Source organism: Tachysurus fulvidraco, chromosome 12, assembly GCF_022655615.1.
Source record: "Tachysurus fulvidraco isolate hzauxx_2018 chromosome 12, HZAU_PFXX_2.0, whole genome shotgun sequence".
NCBI lineage: Eukaryota > Metazoa > Chordata > Actinopteri > Siluriformes > Bagridae > Tachysurus > Tachysurus fulvidraco.
Window position 1 is genome coordinate 5036856 of NC_062529.1, and position 27844 is coordinate 5064699.

General features: G+C 43.3%; 2 protein-coding genes across 5 annotated transcripts in view; both read left to right on the forward strand.

Moving 5' to 3' along the window:
* LOC113651265 (ankyrin-3-like) overlaps positions 1 to 27844 on the forward strand; it is a 156833-nt gene that overhangs the window by 115760 nt on the left and 13229 nt on the right. The window lies entirely within an intron of this gene.
* Positions 14347 to 22377, forward strand: LOC113651309. Its single transcript, XM_027160125.2, has 2 exons — positions 14347 to 21980; positions 22107 to 22377. Exon 1 carries the CDS (start codon positions 15668 to 15670, stop codon positions 21482 to 21484), a length of 5817 nt encoding a protein of 1938 aa, XP_027015926.2. The 5' UTR covers positions 14347 to 15667; the 3' UTR covers positions 21485 to 21980; positions 22107 to 22377.

The following is a 27844-nucleotide window of genomic DNA, read 5'->3' on the forward strand; positions in this document are numbered from 1 at the left end:
TCTCCCAGGAGGAGCTCCCAGTCCTGTTCATCTCCAGAAAACTTCCACCACCACATCGAAAACTACACCGCTGTGATTAAATGGGCTATTGAGGAACTCCGCTATTACCTAGCAAGGGCGCCCTGGTCATGGACCATGCCCCCTGCTACTGATGGCAAACATCAAGAACACCAATGCAAGGGTGCCAACTCGATGGGCTCTCTTGATGCAGAACATCATATTCCAGGTCCAGCACTGAGCAGGGATCCAGCAAGGGAACGCTGACAGCCGTTCCAGGCATTACACCCTATGGGGACAATGGCTGCTCGGGAGGCCTGTGATTGCGGAGCATGTCCTGCCACCTGACACAATAGAAAAATGTCTCCTTGCCCCCAAGAAGATAAAACGGGGAAAAATGGAATAAAGCACAAGGTAGGACAGCTAAATTACCAATAAAGAAAAAGGAGCCAATCAGGAGCACCACAATGGCATGAGAAAGACAGCAGAGAGCCAGGCTCAGCAGCTAGAAGAAGGTAGAGAAGAGAAACCCTTGGAAGAAGCTTCTCTCTTGATTTCTTCATTTCAGATTCTGCCAGCTGAATAGCCATGCCACCTGCCCTGCTGAGCCTAACCAATGCTCCTTGTACAAAGCTCCCTTACTCCACACTGTTGACTGGACCACCCCGCCCTCCAACTGCTAGGATACCCCAGCTGAGTGAATTGTTTGTGTGTGCTGCTGATGTTGTGAAAATTCTGTGATGTATTAAGAAGTGCCCCGAAGGAGCATATTTAAGGACTTATTATGATTGATATCATAGGATACATGGGCATAGAGCTCAGATGTCATAATAAGGCTAGGTAGTCAACTAATGCAAATAAATCACACAGGACTCAGAAGAAGTATAAAAGGAAAGAAAAGTTTATTGCAAATAAACTTAATAATAATAATGAGACCCAGAGCTATCAGGCCTCGGAGAAGTGGGAGTATAGTCTGGGGATCCAGGCCGAGGAGAAGGAGAAAAAGGGACAAAGCCTGGGGAGCCAGGCTCAGAGTTAGAGGGAGAAGAAGCCAAACTGGGAGAGAGAGAAAGAATATAGCCAAAGTGAGGAGATGAGGCACGAGGAGGAGAGGTAGGAGCCGCCAGGGGACGAATATAGGCAATGGGAGGAGAAGAGATACATGGAGGAGAGGCAGGAGTTGTCAGCCTAGGGCAACAGGGTTCAGCATGAGGACAACCATCAGTTTGTGTCCTTTGGTCCACCAGGATAGGAGGGAGAGGTGTTTGAGTAGAAGAAGAGCGAGTCAAAGGCGTCTGCACAATGTGAAAAGGCAAGAGAGGATGATCTGGGAGTGTAGGGGAAGACAGTCGTTCCAGGAAAGAACAGAACTCCTGAGTAAGATGACGCAGATGATAACGGCAATAGTTAGCCATGACCTCAGCAGGAACTGGCCTCCTATAGGGAGTAGGTCGAGTAGACCGAGAAATCCAGATGGTGTGACCAGGGCGAATTGGCTGACCCTGAGGCTGAGAATCTAAGAGGAAAAAGGAGTAGCCCTGATAAGAAAAGGAACTAAGGCTTAAGGAATGCAATGAGCAAGCCCAGTCTGAAGGCCAGACTGAGATCATAATAAAGGTCAAAAAAGTTTAGCAAAGCTTAAAAGAGCCAATGTTAAGGACTCCAGTAATATACAAAGTAGCAACGAAGCTTAGCAACAATAGCAATGCAACAGTATAACCAAGTAGAGGTACAATGCAATATAACCAAGTAGAAGTAGGGACTTAGGACACAGTTAAACTTATAAAGTTAACATATAATCATTTAGACATGTAACTAAGTAAAGTAGAAAGAGCAGAAGTGAGAAAAACGTACTCATTGTAGCAGAAGAGAGGATTAGTCCACGACAAACGTCTGTCATGAAAGGTTGAGCGACAAATGTGATAGCAACAAGGAAGTAGAGCTCTCTTGAGCATATATTTTTTAATACAATGACGAAAAAGGCTGAAAATAATAGGAAATCAAGAAAGGAGGAAAATCCATATAAGGGCATATGAGTAAGGGTCAGGTGATGATTCTGGAAAATAAGGGGAATTTAGAAAGACAGGACATGAAGTCACTGAAAGGGCGTATGAGGTAATTCGGGGAAATAAGGGGATTTCAGAAGAAGCATGTAAATGATCGGGCGGGGCCCCAGAGAACAACTTGAAACATAATGGGAACTTGTCTGAAAGTAGGAGGAATCAAAAGAGGAGGCGCTTAGAAGCGCCAGGGTATAAATTGAGGGGAAATTTGGAGGGGAGTTCAGAGTGTTCTTTCGTGGGGTAGTTCAGACGGTGAAACTTTTTGGATGCTGCAGCTTCTTCATTCTTTTGATACTTTAGGTTTTTGTTTTACAAGAGAGAAGTTTTTGGTTACATGTGAATGCCTTGTTGGGTTTTTCATTTGTTCTTTTTGACTTAGTGATTTTTGTTTTCTTTGAGCTCAATGGAATGGATGACTGATTGTCTACAATAAAGAAGTTTTTGCTCATTCGCATCCAGGTCTGAGGAGTTTTCTCACTATTTCATCCATATTAATTATAGTGTAATTGGAAGGATTTGGTCAAAGTAGATGATAATACAGTTACAGTTACAAGTATAAATCACCCTTGCGATATGTCAGCTTGGAGGCAGGCTCTAAGTTCTGACACTGCTCTCTCTCTCTCTCTCTCTCTCTCTCTCTCTCTCTCTCTCTTGCACTCTCACTCCCTCTCCATTTTCTTTGTTTTTGGCTCTACTGAAGTCAATTATCTCTTTAGTTTTATCAACATTCAGAGATAGGTTGTTGGCTCTACACCAGGCAGTTAGCCGTTGCACCTCCTCTCCCTATGCTGACTTCTTGTTCTTGCTGATGACACCCACCACGGTCATGTCATGTGCCTCATGATAAGCCTCATGATGAGCCTCTCAATGGGTGTGAGTGTGATGGGAGGATAGTTATTGAGGCAGGGCACTTTAGACTGGCACATGTACAATGGTGATTGTCTTGAGGCAGGTAGGAGCAACAGCAAGTTAAAGATGTTCTATTCTGCACATTCCCTGAGCATCCTGCCAGAAATGTTGTCTGGTCCAGCAGCCTTCTGTGGGTTAACTTTGCAAAGAGTTCTCCTCACCCCGGCCATGGATAGACAGACTACCTGGTGATTGGTGAGAGGGATGGTATTTCTTGCCTCTAAGTTGTTCCTCAAATTGATCATAGAAGTCATTCAGCACATCTGGGAGTGAGGTGTCAATGTAACAAGCTGGTTAAGCTGTTTTGTTTGTGATCATCTAGATGCCCTGCCGCATGCACAGGGTTGTCTGGGCATGTGCGCACTTTGCTTCTCTGATGGCTTGGAACAGTTTGGCTATTGATGTTCTTAGAGCCGTCCTGTCCCCTGCGCTGATGGATAAGTCTCTAGACTTCAGCAGTGCACGCACCTTAGCAATCATCCACGACTTCTGGTTGGAGTGTGTGATGATGGTCTTGGTTGCTGATTTAGCTGGCCACTTATGTCATGTACTCCTCCAAGTTGACAGAATCACCGTTGGTTGCAGCCTCCATGAAGATGTTCTTCAGAACCCCTTTAGAGTGTCTGACAAGTGGTCTGTATGCTGGAATTTGCATAACAGAAATGTGGTGTGAGTATCCGAGATGGGGCAGGGCTATGCATGATACATGCCAGGGACACTGGCCAGATTCAAGTGTGTTTTTCCCCTCTCATTGCGAAGTCCACATCCTGGGAGCACTGTTTTTTAAGATTTGAATCTTTGGCGATAATAAACAGTCCGTCGGGGTGTGCATTCTGCCGATTGCTAATAGCCCCATAGAGCTCAGACAGAGCCTTTTTAGCATTAGCGCTGAGTGGAATGTACACTCCGACAATGAAAACTGTGGTGAATTCCTGTGGTAAGTAAAATGGCCTGTACCTAACACTCACAAACTCCACTAGCGATGAGTATTTACTAGAAGCAAGCTAGAGTTCTTTCACCATTCCATGTTGATATAAACAGACACCACAAATACTGCACAAATCTGCATTTCTGTGAGCACAAAATTGTTTGGGACGTCTGCCTTTACATGCACATGAACATTAATGAACTCCCATTCTTAATCCATAGGATTTAATATGGAGTTGGACCACCATTTGCAGCTCTTTTGAGACGGCTTTAGAAATAGCTTTAGTAATGTGTTTATTGCAATTTTTGAGTTAATTTGTGAGTTCAGGCACTGATTTTGGATGAGATGTCCTGGCTCACAGTCTTAACTCTAATTCATCCTAAAGGTGGTTTATCAGGTTGAGGTCAGGACTCTACAGGCCAGAGTTGAAGTTCCTACACACCAAAGCTGCTCATTCTAATTCAAATTTATTTGTATAGCACTTTTAATAATGGACATTGTCTCAAAGCAGCTTTGCAAAACATAAACATAAAACAAAAATGTAAGGCAAGGATGTGGCCGAGTTGCTGTTGTTCCAAGTTACTTCCACTTTGTTATAAAACTACCAACAATTGATCATGTAATTTTAAATAATATTCATAAATGGGCGTTTTGGACAGGTGGCAACCTATTACTCTACCAAGCTTACATTTACTGAGCTTCTGAGAGCAAACTATTCTTTCACAAAAGTTTGTAGAAGCAGTCTACATGTCTAGGTGCTTGATTTTATATGCCAATTCAATGATTCAGAGGGGTGTCCCAAAACCTTTGTCAATATAGTGTATATTAGATTACTGCAGTTCTCTTTTTTATGTATCCATTATTGTTGCAGCTGTTCATCTAACATGAACATAAAAGACAGACCGTATTACTCCAGTTGTGCAGGAAGGTGAGGTCAAAGATTTGAATACTAGATTTGAAGGCAAAACATTAAGCAGACCTTAATTCCTATTTTAAGTAGCTCTCCCAGGCTTCAATACAATTAAAATTTTAATGTCAGTATATTACAGAATTGTTGAGATGTTTTTTACTTCCTGGTTGGCAACACAGCTCTCAAATTTGTTTCCAGCTTATGGCTGAAACCTCATATATTAAGAGATTAAGAGAAAGATATCTAAGAATAATGGTCACATAAATAAATGTATTATATTATAACATGATAGATTGTGTTTTGGTTTGTTGTTGTTCTTTTAGTTGCTTTCTGTTTGGGGTCATGACAGTGGATAATCTGGTCCGCATAGATTTTACACCAGCTGCCCTTACGGGCTTGGGACAGGCACTGAGTGTTAGCTCTTTTGTTAATGTACTCATGGTTAGATACCTGCCTAAGAATCCTAACAGCTGGATAGTCATGGCCTAGAATGACCCTATTAATGCTGCCAGAGGAAACCATCCTCTGAGTACTGAGCACATAGATCACTTCCAAATTCACTTCTGGGTTCGCTCTGTACCCACGCCATTGCAACAGGACTCAACACTCCTCATGTAGCATGAGAGAGAAAGGGCCCTGATCATTTGTTACATTGACATTATATAAGCATGTTTCAAACACAGAAACTGAAAGGGAAAACATCATCAGTCATTGGCTACATTCCAATGCCTGATAGTCTCCAGAACAGAATAGGGATATACCGATCCGGAATTTTGGATCGTATCGACACCGATCCAAGCATTTTGAGTGAATCGTGTATCGGTAGTGTGTGACCGATCCTAATCCGATACCCGTGGTCATGGGCGTCGGAACCATTATGACCCACCCACTTTTTAAGACCAATGATATTGGAACCACCCACTTTTACCTCTCTATTCAGCGCATAATGTCTTTTTTATTACTTTTCAGAGCACCGCCAGTCGAATCCATTCTGCTTGAGGAATGCCCTAATAAATTAAACTCCATTCCACGTTTTACCTACAGCATTGACCACGCTCCTGCTTTCTGAAATCCATGTGCGTCGGAACCATTAGGGTGCAAGGTTTACTGTTTACTACGTTTTACATTGTGTTTCAAGAGTTCTAATTTAAGATTCACTTTAAAATATTGCCTTTTTTTCAGAAAATAATTTAATTTAATAATTGCTGTATATATGGTTTAGATTGTTATACCTGTTAAATGTCATAACTGTTAAAAGTACTGTTTGCTACTTTCGTTATTTTTTTGAAGGTTTCTTGTGTTTCCGTTTTTCACCCAGTAGTGGGTATTTTTGTATTTCTTTGCCAGAAACAAATAAATCTTAATAACTGAGTGAGTTGTATACATTCTTCAGTTTAAAAGGTAGAAAAGAACACAGATATCGGATCGGTATAGGTATCGGCCAATACTGGCAAACGGAATCAGATATGGTATCGGAATCGGATCGGAACAGAAAAAGTGGTATCGGTACAACCCTAGAACAGAATAACTTTAATATCTGCCCTAGCTGTTTTTGAGCCTGAGTCTTGCCATCTCATCTCCAGCTTAATATGATCCTCTGATGTATAACACAAACAAGTCTCTGGTAATCTCTGGTAATAACAATTTCTAGTCAGAACATCTAGAACTATTACTGCACACAGAAGGTCAGAACTCCACAAACAACCCATCCATCTTCTACCGCTTATCCGGGGCCGGGTCACGGGGGCAGCAGTCTAGCCCAGACTTCCCTCTACCCAGACACTTCCTCCAGCTCTTCCGGGGGAATACCGAGGTGTTCTCAGGCCAGCTGAGAGACATAGTCCCTCCAGCATGTCCTAGGTCTTCCCCGGGGGCCTCCTCCCGGTTGGACATGCCCGGAACACCTCCCCAGGGAGGCGTCCAGGAGGCATCCGAAACAGATGCCCGAGCCACCTCAGCTGACTCCTCTCGATGTTGAGGAGCAGCGGCTCTACTCTGAGCTCCTCCCGAGTGATCTCTAAGGGAGTGCCCAGCCACCCTGCGGAGGAAACTCATTTCGACCGCCTGTATCCGGGATCTCGTCCTTTCGGTCATGACCCAAAGCTCATGACCATAGGTGAGGGTAGGAACGTAGATCGACCGGTAAATAGAGAGCTTCGCCTTGTGGCTCAGCTCTTTCATCACTACAACAGGTCGGCCGCATAACTGCAGAAGATACACCAATCCGCCTGTCGATCTTCTGCTCCATCCTTCCCTCACTCGTAAACGAGACCCCAAGATAAACTCCTCCACTTGAGGCAGGAGCTTAAACTTAAACTCCTCCACTTGAGGCAGGAGCTCTCCACCAACCTGAAGGGGGCAAGCCACGCTTTTCTGACTGAGAACCATGGCCTCGGACTTGGAGGTGCTGATTCTCATCCCCGCCGCTTCACACTCGGCTGCAAACCGTCCCAGTGCACGCTGAAGGTCCTGGATTGAGGAAGCCAGCAGGACAACATCATCTGCAAAAAGCAGAGACGAAATCCTGTAGTCCCCAAACCGGACTCCCTCCCGCCCCATACTGCGCCTAGAAATCCTGTCCATATAAGTAATGAACAGGAACGGTGACAAAGGGCAGCCCTGCCGGAGTCCAACATGCACCGGGAACAAGTCCGACTTACTGCCGGCAATGCAAACCAAACTCCTGCTCCGGTCATATAGGGACCGGACAGCCCTTAACAGAGGGCCCCAGACCCCATACTCCCAGAGCACCCCCCACAGGTCACCACGAGGGACACAGTTGAAAGCCTTCTCCAGATCCAAAAAACACATGTGAACTGGTTTGGCAAACTCCCATGAACCCTCCAGCAACCTGGCGAGGGTGTAGAGATGGTCCAGTGTTCCACGACTGGGACGAAACCCGCATTGTTCCTCCTGAATCCGAGGTTCGGCTATCGGCCGAATTCTCCTCTTCAGTACCCTGGCATAGACTTTTCCGGGGAGGCTGAGGAGTGTGATCCCCCTAGAGTTGGAACACACCCTCCGGTCCCCCTTCTTAAACAGAGGGACCACCACCCCAGTCTGCCAGTCCAGAGGCACTGTCCCCAACCTCCACGCGATGTTGCAGAGGCGTGTCAACCAAGACAGCCCCACAACATCCAGAGACTCGAGGTACTCAGGGCGGATCTCATCCAACCCCGGTGCCTTGCCACTGAGGAGCTTCTCAACTACCTCAGTGACCTCAGCTTGGGGAATTGAGTCCACAACTGAGCCCCCGCCATCTGCTACCTCAGTGGAAGACATGTTGGTGGGGTTGCGGAGAACCTCGAAGTATTCCTTCCACCGTCCGAGGATGTCCCCAGTCGAAGTCAGCCGATTCCCACTCCCACTGTAAACAGTGTGAGCAGGGCACTGCTTCCCCCTCCTGAGGCACCGGACGGTTTGCAAGAATTTCTTCGAGGCCAACCGATAGTCCTTCTCCATGGCCTCACCGAACTCCTCCCAGACCCGATTTTTTGCCTCCGTAACCACCCGGGCTGAAGCTCGCTTGGCCCTTCGGTACCTATCAGCTGCCTCCGGAGTTCCCCGAGCCAACCAGGCTCGATAGGACTCCTTCTTCAGCTTGACGGCATCCCTTACTTCTGGGGTCCACCACCGGGTTCGGGGATTGCCACCCCGACAAGCACCAGAGACCTTACGGCCACAGCTCCCGTAGACAATGGAGGTGGAGAACATAGTCCACTCGGACTCAATGTCTCCAACCTCCCTCGGGATCTGGTTGAAGCTCTGACGGAGGTGGGAGTTGAAGATCTCTCTGACCGGAGACTCTGTCAAAAGTTCCCAGCAGACCCTCACAGTACGTTAGGGTCTGCCAAGTCTGTCCAACTTCCTCCCCCGCCATCGGATCCAACTCACCACCAGGTGGTGATCAGTTGACAGCTCCGCCCCCTCTTTACCCGAGTGTCCAAGACATACGGCCGAAGGTCAGATGAAACAACCACAAAGTCGCTCATCGACTTCCAACCTAGGGTGTCCTGGTGCCATGTGTACTGATGGACACCCTTATGCTTGAACATGGTGTTCATTATGGACAAACTGTTACTAGCACAGAAGTCCAATAACAGAACACCACTCGGGTTCAGGTCGGGGGGGCTGTTCCTCCCAATCACGCCCCTCCAGGTGTCACTGTCACTGCCCACATGAGCGTTGAAGTCCCCCAGTAGAATGACTGAGTCCCCGGTCGGAGCACTTTCCAGCACCCCTTCCAGACACGCCAAGAAGGTCGGGTACTCTACACTGCCATTTGGCCCATAAGCACAAATAACCATGAGAGACCTATCCCCGACCCGAAGGCGCAGGGAAACGACCCTCTCGTTCACCGGGGTGAACTCCAACACATGGTTGCTGAGCTGGGGGGCTATGAGCAAGCCCACACCAGCCCACCACCTCTCACCATGGGCAACTCCAGAGTAGTAGAGAGTCCCGCCTCTCTCAAGGAGTTGGATTCCAGATCCCAAGCTGTGTGTGGAGGTGAGCCCAACAATATCTAGTCAGTATCTCTCAACCTCCCGCACCAGCTCAGGCTCCTTCCCCCCCAGCGAGGTGACATTCCATGTCCCTAGTGCCAGATTCCGTGTCTGGGGATTGGGTCGTGGCGGGGCGGGGCCCCGGTTGCGCCTTACCGGGCGATGTCACAGACCTTGGTTTGACTTTACTCATAAGGGTAAAAAAAAACCCTTCACAAACAACTTCTTAGTAAAAATTTTCCATCACAGGATCCTACAACCCATGTGCCCGGAGCATCCTTACAGAATACTTCGGATCCAGCAGACCTGGCCCAGCTCTAGGCTATGGTCGTACATCAGGGAGAACTGCTTGCAGCATATATGGAGCAACTTAACACTTTACAGACTACAAATTCTAACCTGCTCCAGGCCCTGAGAACTATAATGCATGTGCGAGCCACCGCCCTACACATGGCCATATCCTATAAGTTTAATGGCTCAGTCTAACTTCGCAAGGTGTTTGTCTGACAATGCAAGGCCTTTTTTTACACAATAAGCTGACACCTGTTGAGAGGACTCTAATAAGTACACCAAAGTACACCTTGTCTGTAAGGAAGACAATGCCACCATCACCCAAACCAGCCAGGTGTACAACCTGCTCAGTAACCAGCCCTCAATGCGCCCTTCATGAGCCATCTCCACCAGCTGCAGGGGAGTTTCAAGTTTCATTTAACCAAGGTCACAAAGGAGTACATTGAAGAGGCACTGGCAGCAGGCTTTATATGCCCGTCCACCTCTGCTTATGAGTTTCACAAATGCACCACAAGCTTCCTCGGAATCATTATACATCATTAATGACCAAGGAGTAGATATGGAAGCAAAGTCTAGGTCATAACAGAATGGCCCACTTCCACCAGTTTCACGGAACTGCAAAGGTTTCAAGGGTTCGCCAAATATATATATATATATATATATATATATATATATATATATATATATATATATATATATATATATATATTTAACATTTACAGTATATTGTATTTTAAAAGAAATTGTAACTTGGTCACTGCCCCTTAACCACACTACAGGGGAAATCCAGAGTCTAAGCTGAACTCAATGCACCTAACAAGCATTCACTCACATCAAGCACTGTTTTAACACAGCACCAATCCTGACTCAGATCTCCCCTTCGCCCTATTCCGCAACTTTGTTCTCCATGAGGACAGAGTTTGACCTCCCTCTACCACCCCAGACCAATGGTCAGGTTGGTCTTGGGTCCATTACAGCTATGGGTCCATTACAGCTATGAACAACCCCGGTGGAGTGAGTTCCTCCAATGGGCTGAATACACACAAAAATTTTTAACTTATTGGCCGTTGACACCCTTTTAATTATTGCTTGTTTTGCCCCACTACTCCTTTGGAAACACAGATGCTCAACAATGGCAATGTATTTGCAGTAATTAAATAATTTTTGCACCATTTAAGTAAAAAAAATTGTTTTATTTTTTCATGGCACACTAGTGTCTGATTGAAAACCACAGACTTAGAGGATATGATTGAGCTGTTTTTATGCTTCTTTAATCAACGCAGGGGATTATGTTGGCTATATAGTCGACTTCAGTAATCTGGATTTAAAGGAATTTTTAGGAACTTGAGAGCAATTTTACAATATCTTCAATGATGCAGGATGAGCAGGATGGTCCATACTATGTCTTTGAAAAACAGTGATTAGTTCTGTGGTTTTATTATTGTTGATTGAGATGAGGTGTTGTTTTCTAAGGAGCATGTGGTCAGTTTTGCAGAATTTAAGCTGTTTTTTCCTTATGTGAGAAAGGAAAAACCCCCAACTCTTATGCTTCAGACTGGAAGGCTTCTGAACCCTGACCCACATGATGCCAAGTCTGCATCCGATTTGGAAGCAGTACATTTTAGACCATGTATTTTTTAATTCTAGATTTTTTTAATATCTATTGAAAATTTTTTGAGTGCATTGTTAAAAGCTCTATACAAAAAAAAAATGATTACAGAATGGTGTATGTTTAGCCAGATGCCTTATGTTTGAGGCAATTTCACCCAATACATTTATGTCTTATTGTAAATGTTTTAATACTTGAATGGCATGTACAAAAAAAATCCATAAGAACAGTTTGTGTTGCTCTCCTAATTTGTCTTCCAAAGTTTATAGTTATGGGAGAAAAATTGCAGAAAATTCAAAATTGTTAAAATTGACATCAAATCAAATTTTATTTGTCACATACACATACATACAGGGTTCAATATGAAGTGAAATGCTTTATGCAACTGTCCGGTATAAGAATAAAAAATATTAAAAAAAGTATAAAAAAGCAAAAAATAAAATGAGAATAAAATAATAAGAATGTATATACTATATAAGAAAACTATATAAAAATATATGAAATATATGGAGAATATGAAGAAACTAGATTTGTAAAGTTCGTCGTGACAACTTTGATGTTGGCTTTGACAAGGCAAGTATTCGCAAAGGCCGGTGCTTTTTGGAGGCGAGTGGACATAAGGGTCAGTGTTGCAAGTGGACAGAAAGATAGGGTGCCAAAACATTTGGAAGCAAGTGGAGACGAGCATGTGACGTTTTCCGAATACTCCTGAGGAAGTTCCCCTCATTGGGCTGTGTTTTGATATGTCACATGTTCATGTTGTGCTAATTTTTGATTTTCACATGACATCATGTGACGTCAAGTGACATCATCAGAATACCCGCGGGGCAGTTCCCCTCATTGTGCTGAGTGTTTTGATATATCACATGCCCATGTTGTGCAAATTTTTTTATTTTCACGTGACATCAACAGAATACATGTGAGGAAGTTCCCCTCATTGTTCTGAGTGTTTTGATATGTCACATGTCCATGTGGTAAAAAGTTTTTTGATTTTGTGTATATTGGGAGCGGGGCTGTGGCAAAACTGAAAGGCCAGTCGGTACACCAATTTAAAACTTTGTTTAGAGTATCACCCTAAAGGAGCTGGCCGAGTTTGGTGTAGATAATTCGAAAGCTTGCTGAGTTATAAACCTCCAAATTTTATAATGGGAGTCAATGGGAAAAAAGGCCAGTTGGAGACTCAGATCGCTTAGAAAAGTAATAGCAACAAACTTCAGACCAGGGTCTACAACATACTGTATCCAAATTTGGTGCATGTGGCCCGAAAGCCTTAGGCCGCATTAAATTTTATACATTTTTGTCTAAGCTTAAATAGGAAAACAGAATGTTGGCTTCTACAAAGCCAACATAATGTATATACATGTACATAAATATACAAATACATAAATGTGTATGGTTTTTAAAGATTTTCATTAAAGTGTCCAGTTGCAGTATGGTGTGTAAATAGTGTATAAAGTGGCACTGTGCTGTGCAAGTCCGGAGTTAAAGTGTCCTTAGAATGTCCAGGTGAAGTATGGTGTGTCCAGAGTTAAAGTGACAGTGACAGTCCAGAATTAAAGTGTCAGTACAAAAAAAGGGGGGGTTTGCATAGAACAGTGGAGATGGAGAAAGAGGTCCAGTATTTGCTTTCAGGGACCGGAAGTGTTTCCCTGAATGCAACAAAGAAAAGAGTCCATTTTTGGGTCGGCTGAGATCTTTTACAATCTTCCTGTCTCTGGTACGGCACCGCATGCTGTAGATGTCCTGCAGGTCAGGGAGCTCAGTGTGGATGGTACGTTCAGCTGACCGCACCACCCACTGGAGGGATCGCCTGTCCTGCATGGTGCTGTTCCTGAACCAGGAAGTGATGCTACCCGTCAGGACACTCTCAATGGTGCAGGTGTAGAAGGTCTTTAGCACCTGAGATGGTAGTTTGAAGTCCCTTAAGCGTCTCAGGTGGTACAGTCGCTGCCGGGCCTTCACCACCAGGGTGTTGATGTGACAGGACCAAGACAGGTCCTGTGTGATGTGAACACCTAGATACTGGAAACTGTCCACTCTCTCTACTGGGGTACATGTTGATGTTTAGCGGTTGGTATGACCACTCCTGCTTTGTGCTGAAGTCCACTATCAACTCTTTAGTCTTGCTGACATTCAGGAGAAGATTGTTCTCCTGGCACCATCTCTCCAGGTTTTTAGTTTCCTGTATTAGGCCGTCTCATTGTTGTTGGAGATCAGGCCCACCACAAAAGTCTCGTCAGCAAACTTGATGATGGTGGTGAAGTTGGAAGTGGCAACACAGTCATAAGTGTACAGTGAGTACAGCAGGGGGTTCAGAACACAACCCTAGGGGGCTCCAGTGCTGAGAGTGAGGGTGGATGATGTGTGTTTGCCCACCCGTACAGCTTGTGGTCTGTCTGTCAGGAAGTTGGAGATCCACTGACACAGCAGCAGGCTGAGTCCCAGGATGTCCAACTTAGAGGTGAGCGTGGAGGGAATTATGGTGTTGAACACTGCACTGTAGTCCACAAACAGCATTTTCACATAATTCCCTTTTCTGCAGTCCAGGTGGCTCATCGTGGTTTAGAGAAAATGAGCAATGGCATCCTCGGTAGAGCGGTTCTGGCAGTACGCGAACTGTAGTGGATCCAGTGTGTCTGGTAGTGATGCAGTAATAAAGTCTCTGACAAGTCTCTCGAAGCACTTCCTCACTACTGAGGTGGTGGTAGTCGTTGAGACAGGTGGGCTGGGGTTTCTTCGGGACAGGAACAATGGTGAACTGTTTGAAGCATGAGGGGACAACAGACTGTTCCAGTGAGAAGTTGAATATCTCAGTGAACACCGGTGCTAGCTGGTCAGCGCAGGCTTTCAGAACCCGACCACACTGGCTAATTCCTGTGTGAGAAATTAAATTATTTACAACAGTAAAACTTCCTCCTTTCCAAGTATACAAAACAAACAAGAATCCTAATTTATTGTCAAGTGGTTATAAGCATTTTTACCCATTTGCAATTTATAGTGCCACCTTATAGTGCCACACCTTGACTGTGTGGTGGTACAGTAAATGGTCTGCAGAAAGGGTTGTGGAGTCCTGATGATTTTCTCAGCAGTCTTTACCACTCTCTGCAAATTTTTCAGTCCCTCATACTGTAGTGGTGCTGCCATATCACACGATGATGGTTGTCAACTGCATGTCTTAATATATTGCATCTTATTTTTTCAAAAGTATGGTTTTATTAAAATATCAGTTCTAGACCTTGCTACAGGTTTTAAATTCAAATACAGTTTTTGCATTTAAATGTACATTTTTATCTTAAATTGAATAAATGTGTGAATTTTTATTTTTTATTTTAATTTGACATCTCTATAATTGTAAGTGGCTTTGGGCTTTCATTTGTTTGAACCGTTGTTCATGTACAGCATTTGGCAGCATTTGTTCACGTGCAGGGTCGTGTGCGTGTGTATGCGGAACCTGTGTTCGGGATAAGATTGACCGGAGGAATTTATTTATGTTGCGCATGTTCACAACATGTGCTCCTTTTTCTTGGTTAGCTGTTGGTTTTGTCTCTGCATGTGCTCAGGGCAATAGCATGGATCACATACTTTTGTAAGTTTTTATTTTTGCACACCGGTACTGGATTGTCAGAGTTTAGCAGAGTTGGTATTGTTTTGCACTCTTGGTAAAGCGGAGCGAGGTATGTCTTTTATTTTATTGTGAATTTGGTTACGATAGCTTAAAGCTTATCACTGTTAAGTTTTTAATGTGTGTAGGTCATTTGTTTGTTTTGAATGTGTACTTTTCTTTCTTTAATTTAAGTTTCACGGTGTTAAACGGTGATGACTGGTGGATGCTTCATGTTGAAGAGTACGACTCGTGAACTGAAGATGTGTCTCAATAAATGATCTACACCCGTTTAGAGACTCTCTGTTCATTTATCGATGCCAAGGGCTGCTACAGTGAAATCCGACGCAACGCGTGGCTAAAGTAAAGGTCGTCGCTACACGCCGTGCCAGTTCAGTGAAAGTCATCCACTACGCTGTACCAGTGCCATTTAGCAAGGAGTATACAACCTGTTGTCCACCACGCTATCGTTTTGGTCACTCAGCTGCAAGGTTGAGTATACAAAAGTTACTGTATGTCAAGGTCATTGTTAGCTCATGAGGTTTAAACCCAATTTAGCAAATTGTCTGATTTTACATTATTTTTGTGTTGATTTCTGACATTTTCTGTTGTTCCTACTTGCTTACTTATGTGTTTTTCTGATGTGTAAATGTCTGATGTGAGTGGTAATATATAGTAAGGTTACGTTAAGGTCACCACTTCTTAATTAGAGTTCAGACATAGACACTTTAGGCTTCATAGTATAAGTACAGTGCAACAAGATGTCGTGTGTTGACTAATCAGACAGTTCATCTGAAGAGAAACAACTCAGATCCAGCTCTCGCGAACGAAATTTAACTGAGAAGGGCCAAGAGATGCATGAACAGCGTGCAGCAAAAAATGAAAGGGCATTCCACAAAGCCTATGATCTTTGGAAGCAGACAGCAAAGGACATTAGAACAAGATTGAAAACTTTCTGCTCAGCTGAAGAACTTGAAGGAAGCCAAAGGGACATAGGATCTAAACAAGCCACTGTGAAACAACATTACGAAGCCATTCAACGCAACCATAGTGTTACATCAAACATTGTTAAGAAAATGGATGCATGTGTCACCTTGACTGCTGATGTTTGTGATCTTGTCAGTAAAAGATTAGAGAACATAGAAGAAGTTTTCAATGATCAACTTGAAAAGGAGAGAGTGAGAATGGTACTTAATAAGGATGAGTACGAGTCTGTCTTTGGGAAAACAGATACTGAAACGGTAATCTCAGAGTTGAGATCAGACCACTCAAATGCCACCTCCTGGTCTTCCAACAAACATGCAGATGCTGAAGCAGACCTGGCTGCCAAACAAGAACAAGCAAGGGTTATGCAGTTGCTACATGCACAACAAGCAAGAGTTGATCAACTGGAGAGCGAATGGAAACTCAAAGAAACACGAATGCTAGCAGAGATCAAGAAAGGTGAAGCTGAAACAAAATCAAAACTTGAGCAGGAAAAAACTAAGTTACAGCAGCTACAAGCAGACGTCGAAGTAAAGGTAGCAGCAGCTCGTGTAAGAGCATACAATAATTTTGGTGGCATTAAAGGGGGAGAAACTAATCTTAAGTTCCTCTCCGATTACCAAACCAATGAACCTCCATCTTTGTTAGACCCACAAGCTATACCATTCCTGCCACGTCCTACGTCACCATCTATGTCAGCGACTCAGGAAGAGGTCAATCTGGCCAAGGCAATTGCAAGCTCATTCACTCTGAGCCGATTACCAGTCCCAGAGCCAACAAAATTCACTGGCGATCCTTTAGAGTTTATGGACTGGAAGATATCCTTTAATGCCCTCATTGGCCATAAGGCACTCCCTGCTAATGAAAAATTGCTCTATCTCAAGAGTTATCTTGCAGGTGAAGCACGCAAAGCAGTAGAGGGATTTTTCTACCAAAACTCGGAAGAAGCATATAGGAGTGCCTGGACAGTTCTTGAAGATCGGTATGGAAGTTCATTCATAGTACAAAGAGCTTTCAGAGACAAACTTCGGAAGTGGCCAAAGATCGCAGCCAATGACCCGATTGCACTGAGAGAGTTTGCTGATTTCCTTCAGGGATGTGCTGCAGCTATACCCTATGTTAAAGGATTGGCAATTTTGAATGATTGTGAAGAAAATCACAAGCTTCTTAAGAAACTTCCTGAATGGGTGGTGCGCAGGTGGAGTCGTATAGTCGTGGATAAATTAGACAAATTTGGCGAATATCCAAGTTTTGCTGACTTCACAAGGTTCCTCGAAAAGGAAGCTCGAGTAGTATGTAATTCAGTAGCCTCTCCTTTCCTAATTAACACCAAACCCACAGATGAGAGAGTGCCAAAGAGAGCCAAAGCACTTAACACAAGCACTTACGTAAGAAATCCTACTCCAGCGTTACCTGAAAGGCTAAAGCCACCTTGCTTATGTTGTAAGGATGAAACACATGGTGTTGCAAGATGTCCAACCTTTGCAGCAAAGACTGCAGATGAGAAAAAGGCCTTCATTTATGAGCATCATCTTTGTTTCGGATGCCTAAGAAAGGGGCACACAACCAAGGAGTGTAAAAGGCGCCACACCTGCAGCACATGTGGTAAACGTCATCCAACCTGTCTACACAGAGAGAGAAATGTAAATCCAGAGCAAACTGTAAGTAAAAATCCCACAGCTTCAGGACATGGAGCAAGTGAAGAAACCCACAAGGTTATGACTCGTGTATTGACACGGAACGTTTCTGCCACCTCTAGCATTGTCCCTGTTTTTGTGTCATCAACAACAGAACCTCAGAAGGAGATTCTCACATATGCTCTTCTTGACACCCAAAGTGATTCAACCTTCATCTTGGAGGACTTAGCCTCAGAACTAAATGTGAACATGCAGTCAGTACAACTCAAGCTCAGTACTATGACAGCTGTCAACTCAGTGATAGCAAGTAAAACTGTTAGTGGTTTACAAGTTCGGGGACTGAACACCAATGCACATGTCAAACTGCAGCAAGCATATACACGAGATTTTATCCCAGTAGATAGGTCTCATATCCCCACCAATAGCACAGCACTTCAGTGGTCTCATTTAAGACACCTGCAAAATAAGTTACCCTCATTGCAAGACTGCGATGTAGGATTGTTAATTGGCTATGACTGTCCATCAGCACTAGCTCCCTTAGAGGTCGTCATAGGTCATGAAACCGAGCCCTTTGCTCAAAGAACTGCACTAGGCTGGAGCATTATAGGAACAGTTAACCCTCTCTTAGATAGACAGGGAAGACAGAGTTTTGTTCATCGAATCGCTGTGAAAGAGATACCTGTGCCAGCTGCTGCTGATGTGCTGAAGATCTTAGAAGCAGATTTCAATGAGAGGAGTTATGAGGAAAAGTATGCATCCCAAGAGGACATCAGTTTCATACAACTCTTAAGCGACAAAATAAGACAGAAGGAGAACGGACATTATGAGATGCCACTTCCCTTCAAAGGCAATGGTCTACCTTCACTTCCTAACAATAAAAGGCTAGCCACTGTTCGGCTGCAACACCTGAAGAAAAGGTTAAAGTCTAACAGACAGTATTATGACCACTACTTGACCTTCATGGATGAAATAATCGAAAGGGGTGATGCAGAGCTAGCACCTCCAGCATCTGAAGGAGACACTGTTTGGTACATCCCACATCATGGAGTGTACCACCCAAGGAAGCCAGATAAGTTAAGAGTAGTCTTTGATTGCTCAGCTAAGTTCTGTGGAATCTCTTTAAACGACACCCTACTGACAGGTCCAGACCTTATCAACTCACTCGTGGGAGTCCTGTGTCGCTTTAGAAGGGAAGCAGTAGCTGTGACATGTGACATTGAAAGGATGTTCCACCAGTTCTATGTCTCTCCTGAAGGTCGCAATTACTTGAGATTTCTCTGGTGGAAAGACGGACAGTTGGAAACTGAACCTCAAGAGTATAGGATGACAGTCCACCTTTTTGGTGCTGCATCTTCCCCAGGGTGTGCCAACTTTGGCCTTAAGTATTTAGCGCAACAGCACAAGGCTAACTACCCTTTAGCCTCAGAGTTTGTAGAAAAAAACTTCTACGTGGATGATGGATTAATCAGTGTCCCAACAGTGCAGGAAGCTAAAGATCTGATTCTCCAGACACAACAATTGTGCAAGGTTGCAGGCCTACATCTGCATAAGTTCAATTCAAATCAAATTGACGTCCTCTCTTGCGTAGCCCCCTCGGAAAGGGCAGTAGCCACCAATTCCCTTAATCTCCAACTAGATGTGATACCAGACAGACACGTGCTTGGCATTCAGTGGTTAATAGAAAATGACACCTTCACTTTCAACCTAAATACAAAGGACCATCCTTCAACTCGCCGTGGCCTCCTAGCGGTTATAGCCTCTCTGTTCGACCCACTTGGTTTTGTGGCTCCTTTTACTTTAATGGGAAAACGCATACTACAGGAGCTATGTCGTAGAGGCATTGAATGGGACGATCCAATTCCTGAGTGCATGCGCTCACGGTGGGAGCAGTGGAAAAATGGACTCCAAGGATTAAAGGAAATAGCTATACCAAGGTGTTATCATCCTCATAACTTTGGTAACATTGTTAGAGTGGAATTGCACCACTTTTCAGATGCTAGTATTGTAGGATATGGCTCATGTTCCTACTTAAGTTATAAAAATGACAAGGACGAGATTCATTGTTGTCTTGTTATGGCTAAGGCACGGGTTGCACCTTTAAAAATCATAAGCATCCCAAGATTAGAGCTGTCAGCTGCAGTTACCTCAGCCAAGATGAGTGTTATGCTGAAGGCAGAGCTAGAGATTAAAATTGATGAAGAATTCTTTTGGACTGACTCTCAGGTCGTGCTGGCTTACATCAACAATGAAGCACGGAGATTCAATGTGTTTGTGGCAAACCGTGTTCAACTAATAAGAGAGTGTACAGACCCAAGTCAATGGCATTATGTTGACACAGCACAAAACCCAGCTGACCATGCCTCGAGAGGTCTTGAGGCAGGAGAGATCTCTTCAGTTAGTTGGTTATCAGGGCCCAAGTTTCTATGGGAACAAGAGGCGCTCTCACCACCTAAGCCCTCTACCGAGCTGCTGGTTGGAGATCCCAAGGTTAAGTCAATTCGAGTATTTGTAAGTCAGGTCAGTGCGGTTGAAGATATTATAAGCCGCTTGAGTCGTTTCTCCATGTGGACAACAGTTGTCAAAGTTGTCGCAAGAATCAAAAGACTAGGGTCCAAACTAAAACAGCACAGTGACTTTGTCACTGTCGAGGAACGCAAGGGAGCTGCTAAAGTGATAATTAATCTCATCCAGCAACAGGCCTTCTCTAAAGAACTAAATATTCTTAAAGGTGACCTTAAGGAGGCAACTCTTCCAAGGTCAAGCCCTCTTTTCCGCCTTGATCCCATTCTGAATGAAGGACTGCTTCGTGTTGGGGGAAGATTGAAAGGGTCAACCCTCAGTCAAGAATTAAAGCATCCCATTATTCTGCCTAAAGATAGCCATATTACTAAGTTGATTCTATCTCACTACCATAACCAAATCCATCATCAGGGACGAACTCAAACCCTAATGGAACTCAGAGCTAACGGATTTTGGACCATCGGTGGAAGCAAATCAGTTGCTAAGCTGATCCACAAATGTGTGTGGTGCCGGAAATTAAGAAGACCGGCTGAAGAGCAAAGAATGTCTGAACTCCCTGTAGAACGCTGTGAGGCCTCAGCCCCCTTCACATTTTGTGGAATGGATTGCTTCGGCCCCTTTGTTGTTAAGAAGGGTCGCAAGGAGCACAAGAGATATGGACTCATCTTTACGTGCTTGTACTCTCGAGCAGTCCATATTGAAATGCTTGAGGATATGTCCACTGATGCTCTCATAAATGCTCTAAGGTGCTTTGTTAGCCTTAGAGGAGCTGTTAGCCAACTTCGCTGTGATCAGGGTTCAAATTTCGTGGGAGCCAAAAATGAGCTTAAGGAAGCCCTTAAACAATGTGATACAAAGGCATTGGAGACCTTTCTGGCAGATAAGCAGTGTGAGTTTATTTTCAACGCTCCTTCTGCAAGTCATGCAGGTGGCATTTGGGAGCGTCAGATTCGGTCCATTCGGAGTGTGTTGAATGTTACAATTGCACAATGTCAAGGAAGACTGGACGAGGCCTCTCTCAGAACACTATTTTACGAAGCGATGGCTATAATAAACAGCCGTCCATTGCATGTCGATGTAATCAATGACCCCATGTCACTAGAACCCTTGACTCCAAATCATATCATCCTGATGAAATCCAAGACTGCTTTACCCCCTCCTGGAAAGTTTGTTAAAGAGGACATGTATGCTGCAAAAAGGTGGCGCAGAGTACAATACTTAGTCGAACAATTCTGGAGCCGTTGGAAGAAAGAGTACCTGCTGAATGTTTCCGTAAGACAAAAATGGCACACACCTCGACGAAACTTGAAGGTGGATGACATAGTCATCATCAAGGAAGACTCACTTCCTAGGAATGAGTGGCGTCTTGGAAGAGTGGTTGAGACCACAGAAGGAATTGATGGTTTAGTCCGTCGTGTGAAAGTACAAGTTGCAGAGCGCAAGATGTCAGGGAAAAATTACCATCATTCCAAACCCTCAGTTATTGAACGACCGATTCAAAGGTTAGTTCTTTTAATAGAAAGTGAATAATTGGTTATCAACTTAAAGTAAACTTGCATCAGACATGTTATTCTAATTGCTTTACAAGGGTGATATCTTCCTCCTATATATGAAACCTACTTTACATATAGCCACTTGTTATAAAGAAGAAATCATGCATGATTATCTGTTTGTTGTTTATCATAACATGATTTGGTGGGAGTGTAAGTGGCTTTGGGCTTTCATTTGTTTGAACCGTTGTTCATGTACAGCATTTGGCAGCATTTGTTCACGTGCAGGGTCGTGTGCGTGTGTATGCGGAACCTGTGTTCGGGATAAGATTGACCGGAGGAATTTATTTATGTTGCACATGTTCACAACATGTGCTCCTTTTTCTTGGTTAGCTGTTGGTTTTGTCTCTGCATGTGCTCAGGGCAATAGCATGGATCACATACTTTTGTAAGTTTTTATTTTTGCACACCGGTACTGGATTGTCAGAGTTTAGCAGAGTTGGTATTGTTTTGCACTCTTGGTAAAGCGGAGCGAGGTATGTCTTTTATTTTATTGTGAATTTGGTTACGATAGCTTAAAGCTTATCACTGTTAAGTTTGATTTTAATGTGTGTAGGTCATTTGTTTGTTTTGAATGTGTACTTTTCTTTCTTTAATTTAAGTTTCACGGTGTTAAACGGTGATGACTGGTGGATGCTTCATGTTGAAGAGTACGACTCGTGAACTGAAGACGTGTCTCAATAAATGATCTACACCCGTTTAGAGACTCTCTGTTCATTTATCGATGCCAAGGGCTGCTACAATAATAGATTACAGGACAGAAGCAGCATGAATGACTCAAATATTGATGAAATTCAATCCTATGTTATGTAGCAACTGAACAGTCACCAGAGACCAGATATTATGAATGGATGTTCAGGATTATTCACAATAAGCAAGTGAAACAGTGCAAGGAGTGAAAAGAAAAAACATTATTTAGAATGCAGACAAGCTGGCGCGGTACAGAGCTGAAAAGGCGAGACAGGACCCAGGAGGCTGCCGGCTCAGCACAGCCAGCTAAGAGAGTGTCATCAGAGTTGTCCTCAGGTTGTTTTGTAAGGAAGAAGGAGAAAAGCATGCTAATTCTTGCGCCACACTCATCTTTACCTTCCCAAAGGCGCTCTGCCCCCAGGCTGCTCTCTATTCAGCCCAGCCAGCCCCAGAAAGGCACATACCTGTTTCTTGTTGGATAGGTGTTGGTAGTTACACTTGGCTTGTGGTATCCCAGGTGCCTAAATCAGCCCCAAATGGCACTTCTTAGTGGTTTGAGGCCATTGATTGAGGAACTCCTGTTGGTCCCAGGAGCAACAGAATGGGAAGTTTGGGGATGAACCCCACCAGCAGGGGCCACTCACCTTCACCGGTTCAGTATTTTGACCTGTGCAAAAGGGACCACATACATTACAAACACATAATACTAAAAAGGTACTCTGACTTTGGGTAAAAATTTGCTGTAAAAATGATTAGTGTAAGGATACTTTGCTGATTGATTTGAAATTAAATGCAATTAAATTATTTGAATTGCACTTTTTTAAAATGAAAATTGACAATTTAATATTTACTAAGCAAGGCATCATCAAGAAAACTGATTAAGGACAGCATCCAAACATCACAGTTCACCAAAATGCTCATTGTACACTCTAAAAACTGCAAGGTTAAAAACAACCCAATTTGGGTTATTTTGGCAACCCAGCGCTGGGTCAAAAAGGGATGAACCCAACGCTGGGTTATTTTAACCCAACTACAGTAGTTGGGTTATCATGCTTAACGCAGCATGCTGGGTTGTGATTTTAACCCAACTATTAGTTCAAAATGACTACACTGCTGGGTTGAATTTAACCCAAAATGGGTCAGAAATTTAAGTGATTAAAATAATGAATCTACAGCAATACTTACTTCAGTACTCCCACCCCACCCACAGGAAACACGCGAGTATGTGGAAGCAATTTAGGTGATCTAAATAAAATGTCGTCCTTCATTTTATCAATACACGTTTTCTTATTTTTGTAAAGAATGTCTAGGCTAAAATAGCAAACCTTAAATCTAATATATAATGTCTAATATACAGAGCTGATTTCATCATAACAGCATGTAAAACGCTTGCATTCTATGAAAATGTATCAAATATCACAGTAAATGCTTCACTGACTTCAGTCAGAAAAATTTACTTTAAGAATACAAATGTAAAATATGAAAACATTTATGAAAATATTTCAAGAATCATCAGTAAGAATCATCAATTGCAATGTAATTGCAGTGTTGTATAAGAAAAATAGAAGAATTTAGAATAATGAACATGCATCAAACTGACTGCAGTCAGGAAAATTTACTTCCAATTAAATAAGTATGTGAAATATGAAAACATTTTATGTAACAGTGTACTGTACAAGATAAATCAAAACCGTATCTAACACAGAAATCATTTATAATAAAGTAGATTTAACATGTACAAAAGTAATATTTAAAAAGCATTTACCGTATTTCTTCCAAGCTCCGATGAAGATGCCATGCGCGCTCTCCTGTTCACTGATCTGGGATCTGTCGTGAGCCGGAGCACGGCTGTCACTTGGCCGTGAGGTAATCTCAGTTTAACTGACTGAAAGCCTAAATTGCACATATAACATTAGTTTATACAATAAAGCAGATTTTTTTTATGGCTATGAACATCGTTAAATACATATTGAATAACTCACGTTTCGGACAGAATTTCACTTGCATTCTTCTGAAGAGGCAAAGCAATGGCAGCTTCTGGCACAGGTGACGTTTTCACGTTGACATGCATGCTCTATTTCATGTCTGTGTACCAACCCAGCACCGCTCAAGACAATTTTTAACCCAAACCTGGGTTAAAACAACCCAAAGTCCTACCCAGCGGCCTCAACCCAGCATTTGGTTTGAAAAAACAACCAGGCGTTTTTAGAGTGTATGCCTATGAGCCCTCCAGATCTCATGCTTTGGGGTGAGAAATGCACAGGCAGCACTTGCAAAGACCAAGTGTTGGCCTTACTGTAGTCTCTTCCCATCAATGGTGTTACAGACAATGTAAAAGTAAAGAGGTAGCTATAGGCAGAGGAGCATTGTGTCTAAGATGTTGTTGACCTAATTCATCAAGTCTAGGCAACTGGTGGGGACAGAAGTATGACCGTCCAGTCTGACCATCTATCATCAGTAGATAAAACTTTGTTCAACTGGCAGAGGACAACTTGACATGTCCCCATTACTTTCTCACTCTCATTCCTCCATTCATTTTCTGTCCCACCTCCCCTTAACCTTTTAAAGATTTTAAACCCAGGGTTTCTCTACCCCTTTTTCCCCTGGTTTTTGTCCCCTTTCCCACTGAAATGGTGACTTTGTGGCCACTGACATAATAAAAAGCCCTAGTGATAGTGTCAAGTCAAGTCACCTCAAGAAGTTTTATTGTCATTTCAACCATACATAACTGAAATTGAACAACATTTCTCCAGGACCATGGTGCTACATAAATCAACATAGAGCTACATAAAGCAACCCTTAAGGGCAAAATCGCTCCTGAGATTTGTGCAAACCTTTGTCTACAAGAAATGTCTGACCTCTGTGATTGCCAACAAGGGTTTTGCCACCAAGTACTAAGTCATGATTTGTGAAGGGGTCAATACTTATTTAACTTTTTAAAATGCAAATAATTATTAGTCCCAAAAAGCTATTTTTAATTGCTATTCCAGGTGACTCATCATGATCCACTGGTGGGGCATATAGGGCAGGAAAAGACACTAAACTGTCTCATGGCCTACTTTATTGGCCAGGCATTCACAACAATGTCAGCTAATGAATCTTCTGACCACCATAAAAGTGCCATTGTCCCCTTCATAAGAATTGGTATTGACCGCATTGACTATGAGATAATGTGAAAGGATGGAGCCTCAGTGTGGAAGATATATTGCCTCAATCTACTTAAACCATAGACAGAAGTGGTCCCTGTGGCTTTGATGATGGTAGGGCTGAAGAGGGAAGACCCAAAATGAATCTAGATTGGGCAGCTCAATCCACTCTTGTCCCTTGTGGAGACATTTATGGCACTTGGCAGATGCCCACATAGAGAGCAACATACAAATGTGCTTTGAAGTCTCTAGCAATGAATACACTGGTTCACTAGGTTACAGACTTAGGACACCATCAACCTGAAACTCTGATCAGAATGTTTTTTTTTGTGCTTGTTTAAGTGTTTCAGGTAGAGGTAGGTCTTTACTTGTCATTTGAAGATAGGCAGTGACTCAACTGTTTGGACATGTGAGGAAGTCGTGGCATATGGTTAGAGAGTCTGACTCCTAACCCTAAGGTTGTGGGTTCGAGTCTCGGGCTGGCCACGACTGAGGTGCCCTTGAGCAAGGCAACGAACTCCCCCTATTGCTCCCCGGGCACGCAGCATAAATGGCTGCCCACTGCTCCGGGTGTGTGTTCACTGCTGTGTGTGTGCACTTTGGATGGGGTAAACGCAGAGAACAAATTCTGAGTATGGGTCACCATACTTAGCCGTATGTCACTTCACTTCACATCTAGAGGAAGTTTATTTCACCACCTTGGTGCCAGAACAGAAAAGTCATGCTAAAGACCTACCTAACCCTATGAGATGAGATGAGACCAGTTGAGCAGTGCTAGTAGATCGGCGGAAGGGATATGTGTGTAAGCAGTTTGAAAACAAGTCAATACAGCTGCATTTTGGATTATTTGCAGAAGATGAATTGTGTTCGTATGTAGACCTGCCAGGAGTGATTTGCAGGAGTCCAGTCTGTAAATGACAAGAATCTGAACAAGCACCTGAGTAGCCTATATGTATAAAAATGGCCAAATCAGATATTTCAGATATTTTAAAGAAGAAAATTGATAGTGAGAGTATGACATTAGCAACATGTAAGGAAAATTGAAGTTAATTTTCCATAGTTACCCCAAGGTTGTGAGCAGTGGCTGAAGTAGAGATCGGATTGTTGTGTAGGGATATTGCAAGATCCTGACCTGAGGATGAATCACCTGGGATGACCTGCACATTGATTGAGTAACAAATCATCCAAGATGATATGCCATCATCAAGATTATATGTCTGCAAGACATGCTGAGATCCAAGCAGAAGCTGTGGTATCTGAGGGAGGGAAGGGGATAAGTGTCATCAGTATAGTCGCTGTAAGAAAACCCATGTGAGGGTACAGTATAACTTCGTCAAGAGGGTAAGTATATAGGGTGAAAAGGCGTTTAGCCCACGAGGACTATAATGTCTGTATGGAACAAATGTTAATCCCCTCCATGTTACCTGATTTGAGTGACCTTGCAATTTTCTTTCTTTTCACATATGAAATTGTTCGTTTTGAAAAATTGAGCAGATGCTATCTTCCTTCACACTTTGGCTTTTCTATCAATTTGGTACAACATTCCCTGGTAATTTGATGTGGTGTTCCACAAAAATTTCCTTTACATCCACATGATTAAAAGTCTGCAGCTATGATATGGGCTGCTTCAGGATGGTTGCTTTGCTGTGAGTTAATTAGCACTTACAGTAACTCTTAGCACTTACCTTCACATAGAAGGTAACAGGGCCTGTCATGATAACAGTCATGTACTCAAAAGAACAATGCCTGTCTATGATTTTGGTGTCTTTACAATAGCTGTTATGAACAAAAAGATACACACCCCCATCTTTCCTCTAACCAAAGTTTTTGTTTCTATCCCAACAAAATGCTGTGTGGCCTGCTAGCTCAATGACTATGTCTGAAATAAGTGATTGTAGCTATATCTCTATAGTCCTCAATGGGTTTTTTTGTGCAGTGATTTGTACCTTTATTAAGTTCATTTTGTTGACACCCCAGGGTGTCACAGTGGGCCACAGCTTCTGCCTTGTTAGTAAGTCCTCTTTCTGGTTTGAATGCCCTGGAATGTAAATTGCCCTGAGAAAGAGCAATTTGGTATCTGCATGATGGAGCATAAATGGAGCACAAACACCCAACTTGGTGATTGATATAGGAGATGTTGTCTGTGCTAATCAACACATGGTAGCCCAAGAACTGCAGGAGAAAGTGTTTCATCCCTGGAACTTATTTGTCTTCCATCATTTAGTGGTTTTGCTGCTATGGTAGATGGGCCTCACCATGTGATTGGGACCCAAGGTAAAGAACTAAGGCTCTTTTCCCCAAATTAAGGTTACAAAGCTTGCGGTGCATATCCTTCAGGACCCTAGACACGTGACTGAGGGGATTAAAACTACTGAAATGAAGTGGTCTTATGTGAAGTAGACCCAAGAGTATAACATTGGCTACTGCCATGAGACCCAATAACTTCTGAGCCTCAAAACATTATATTGTTATAGCATCATTCTGTTCCTCATGGTGAGGACTAA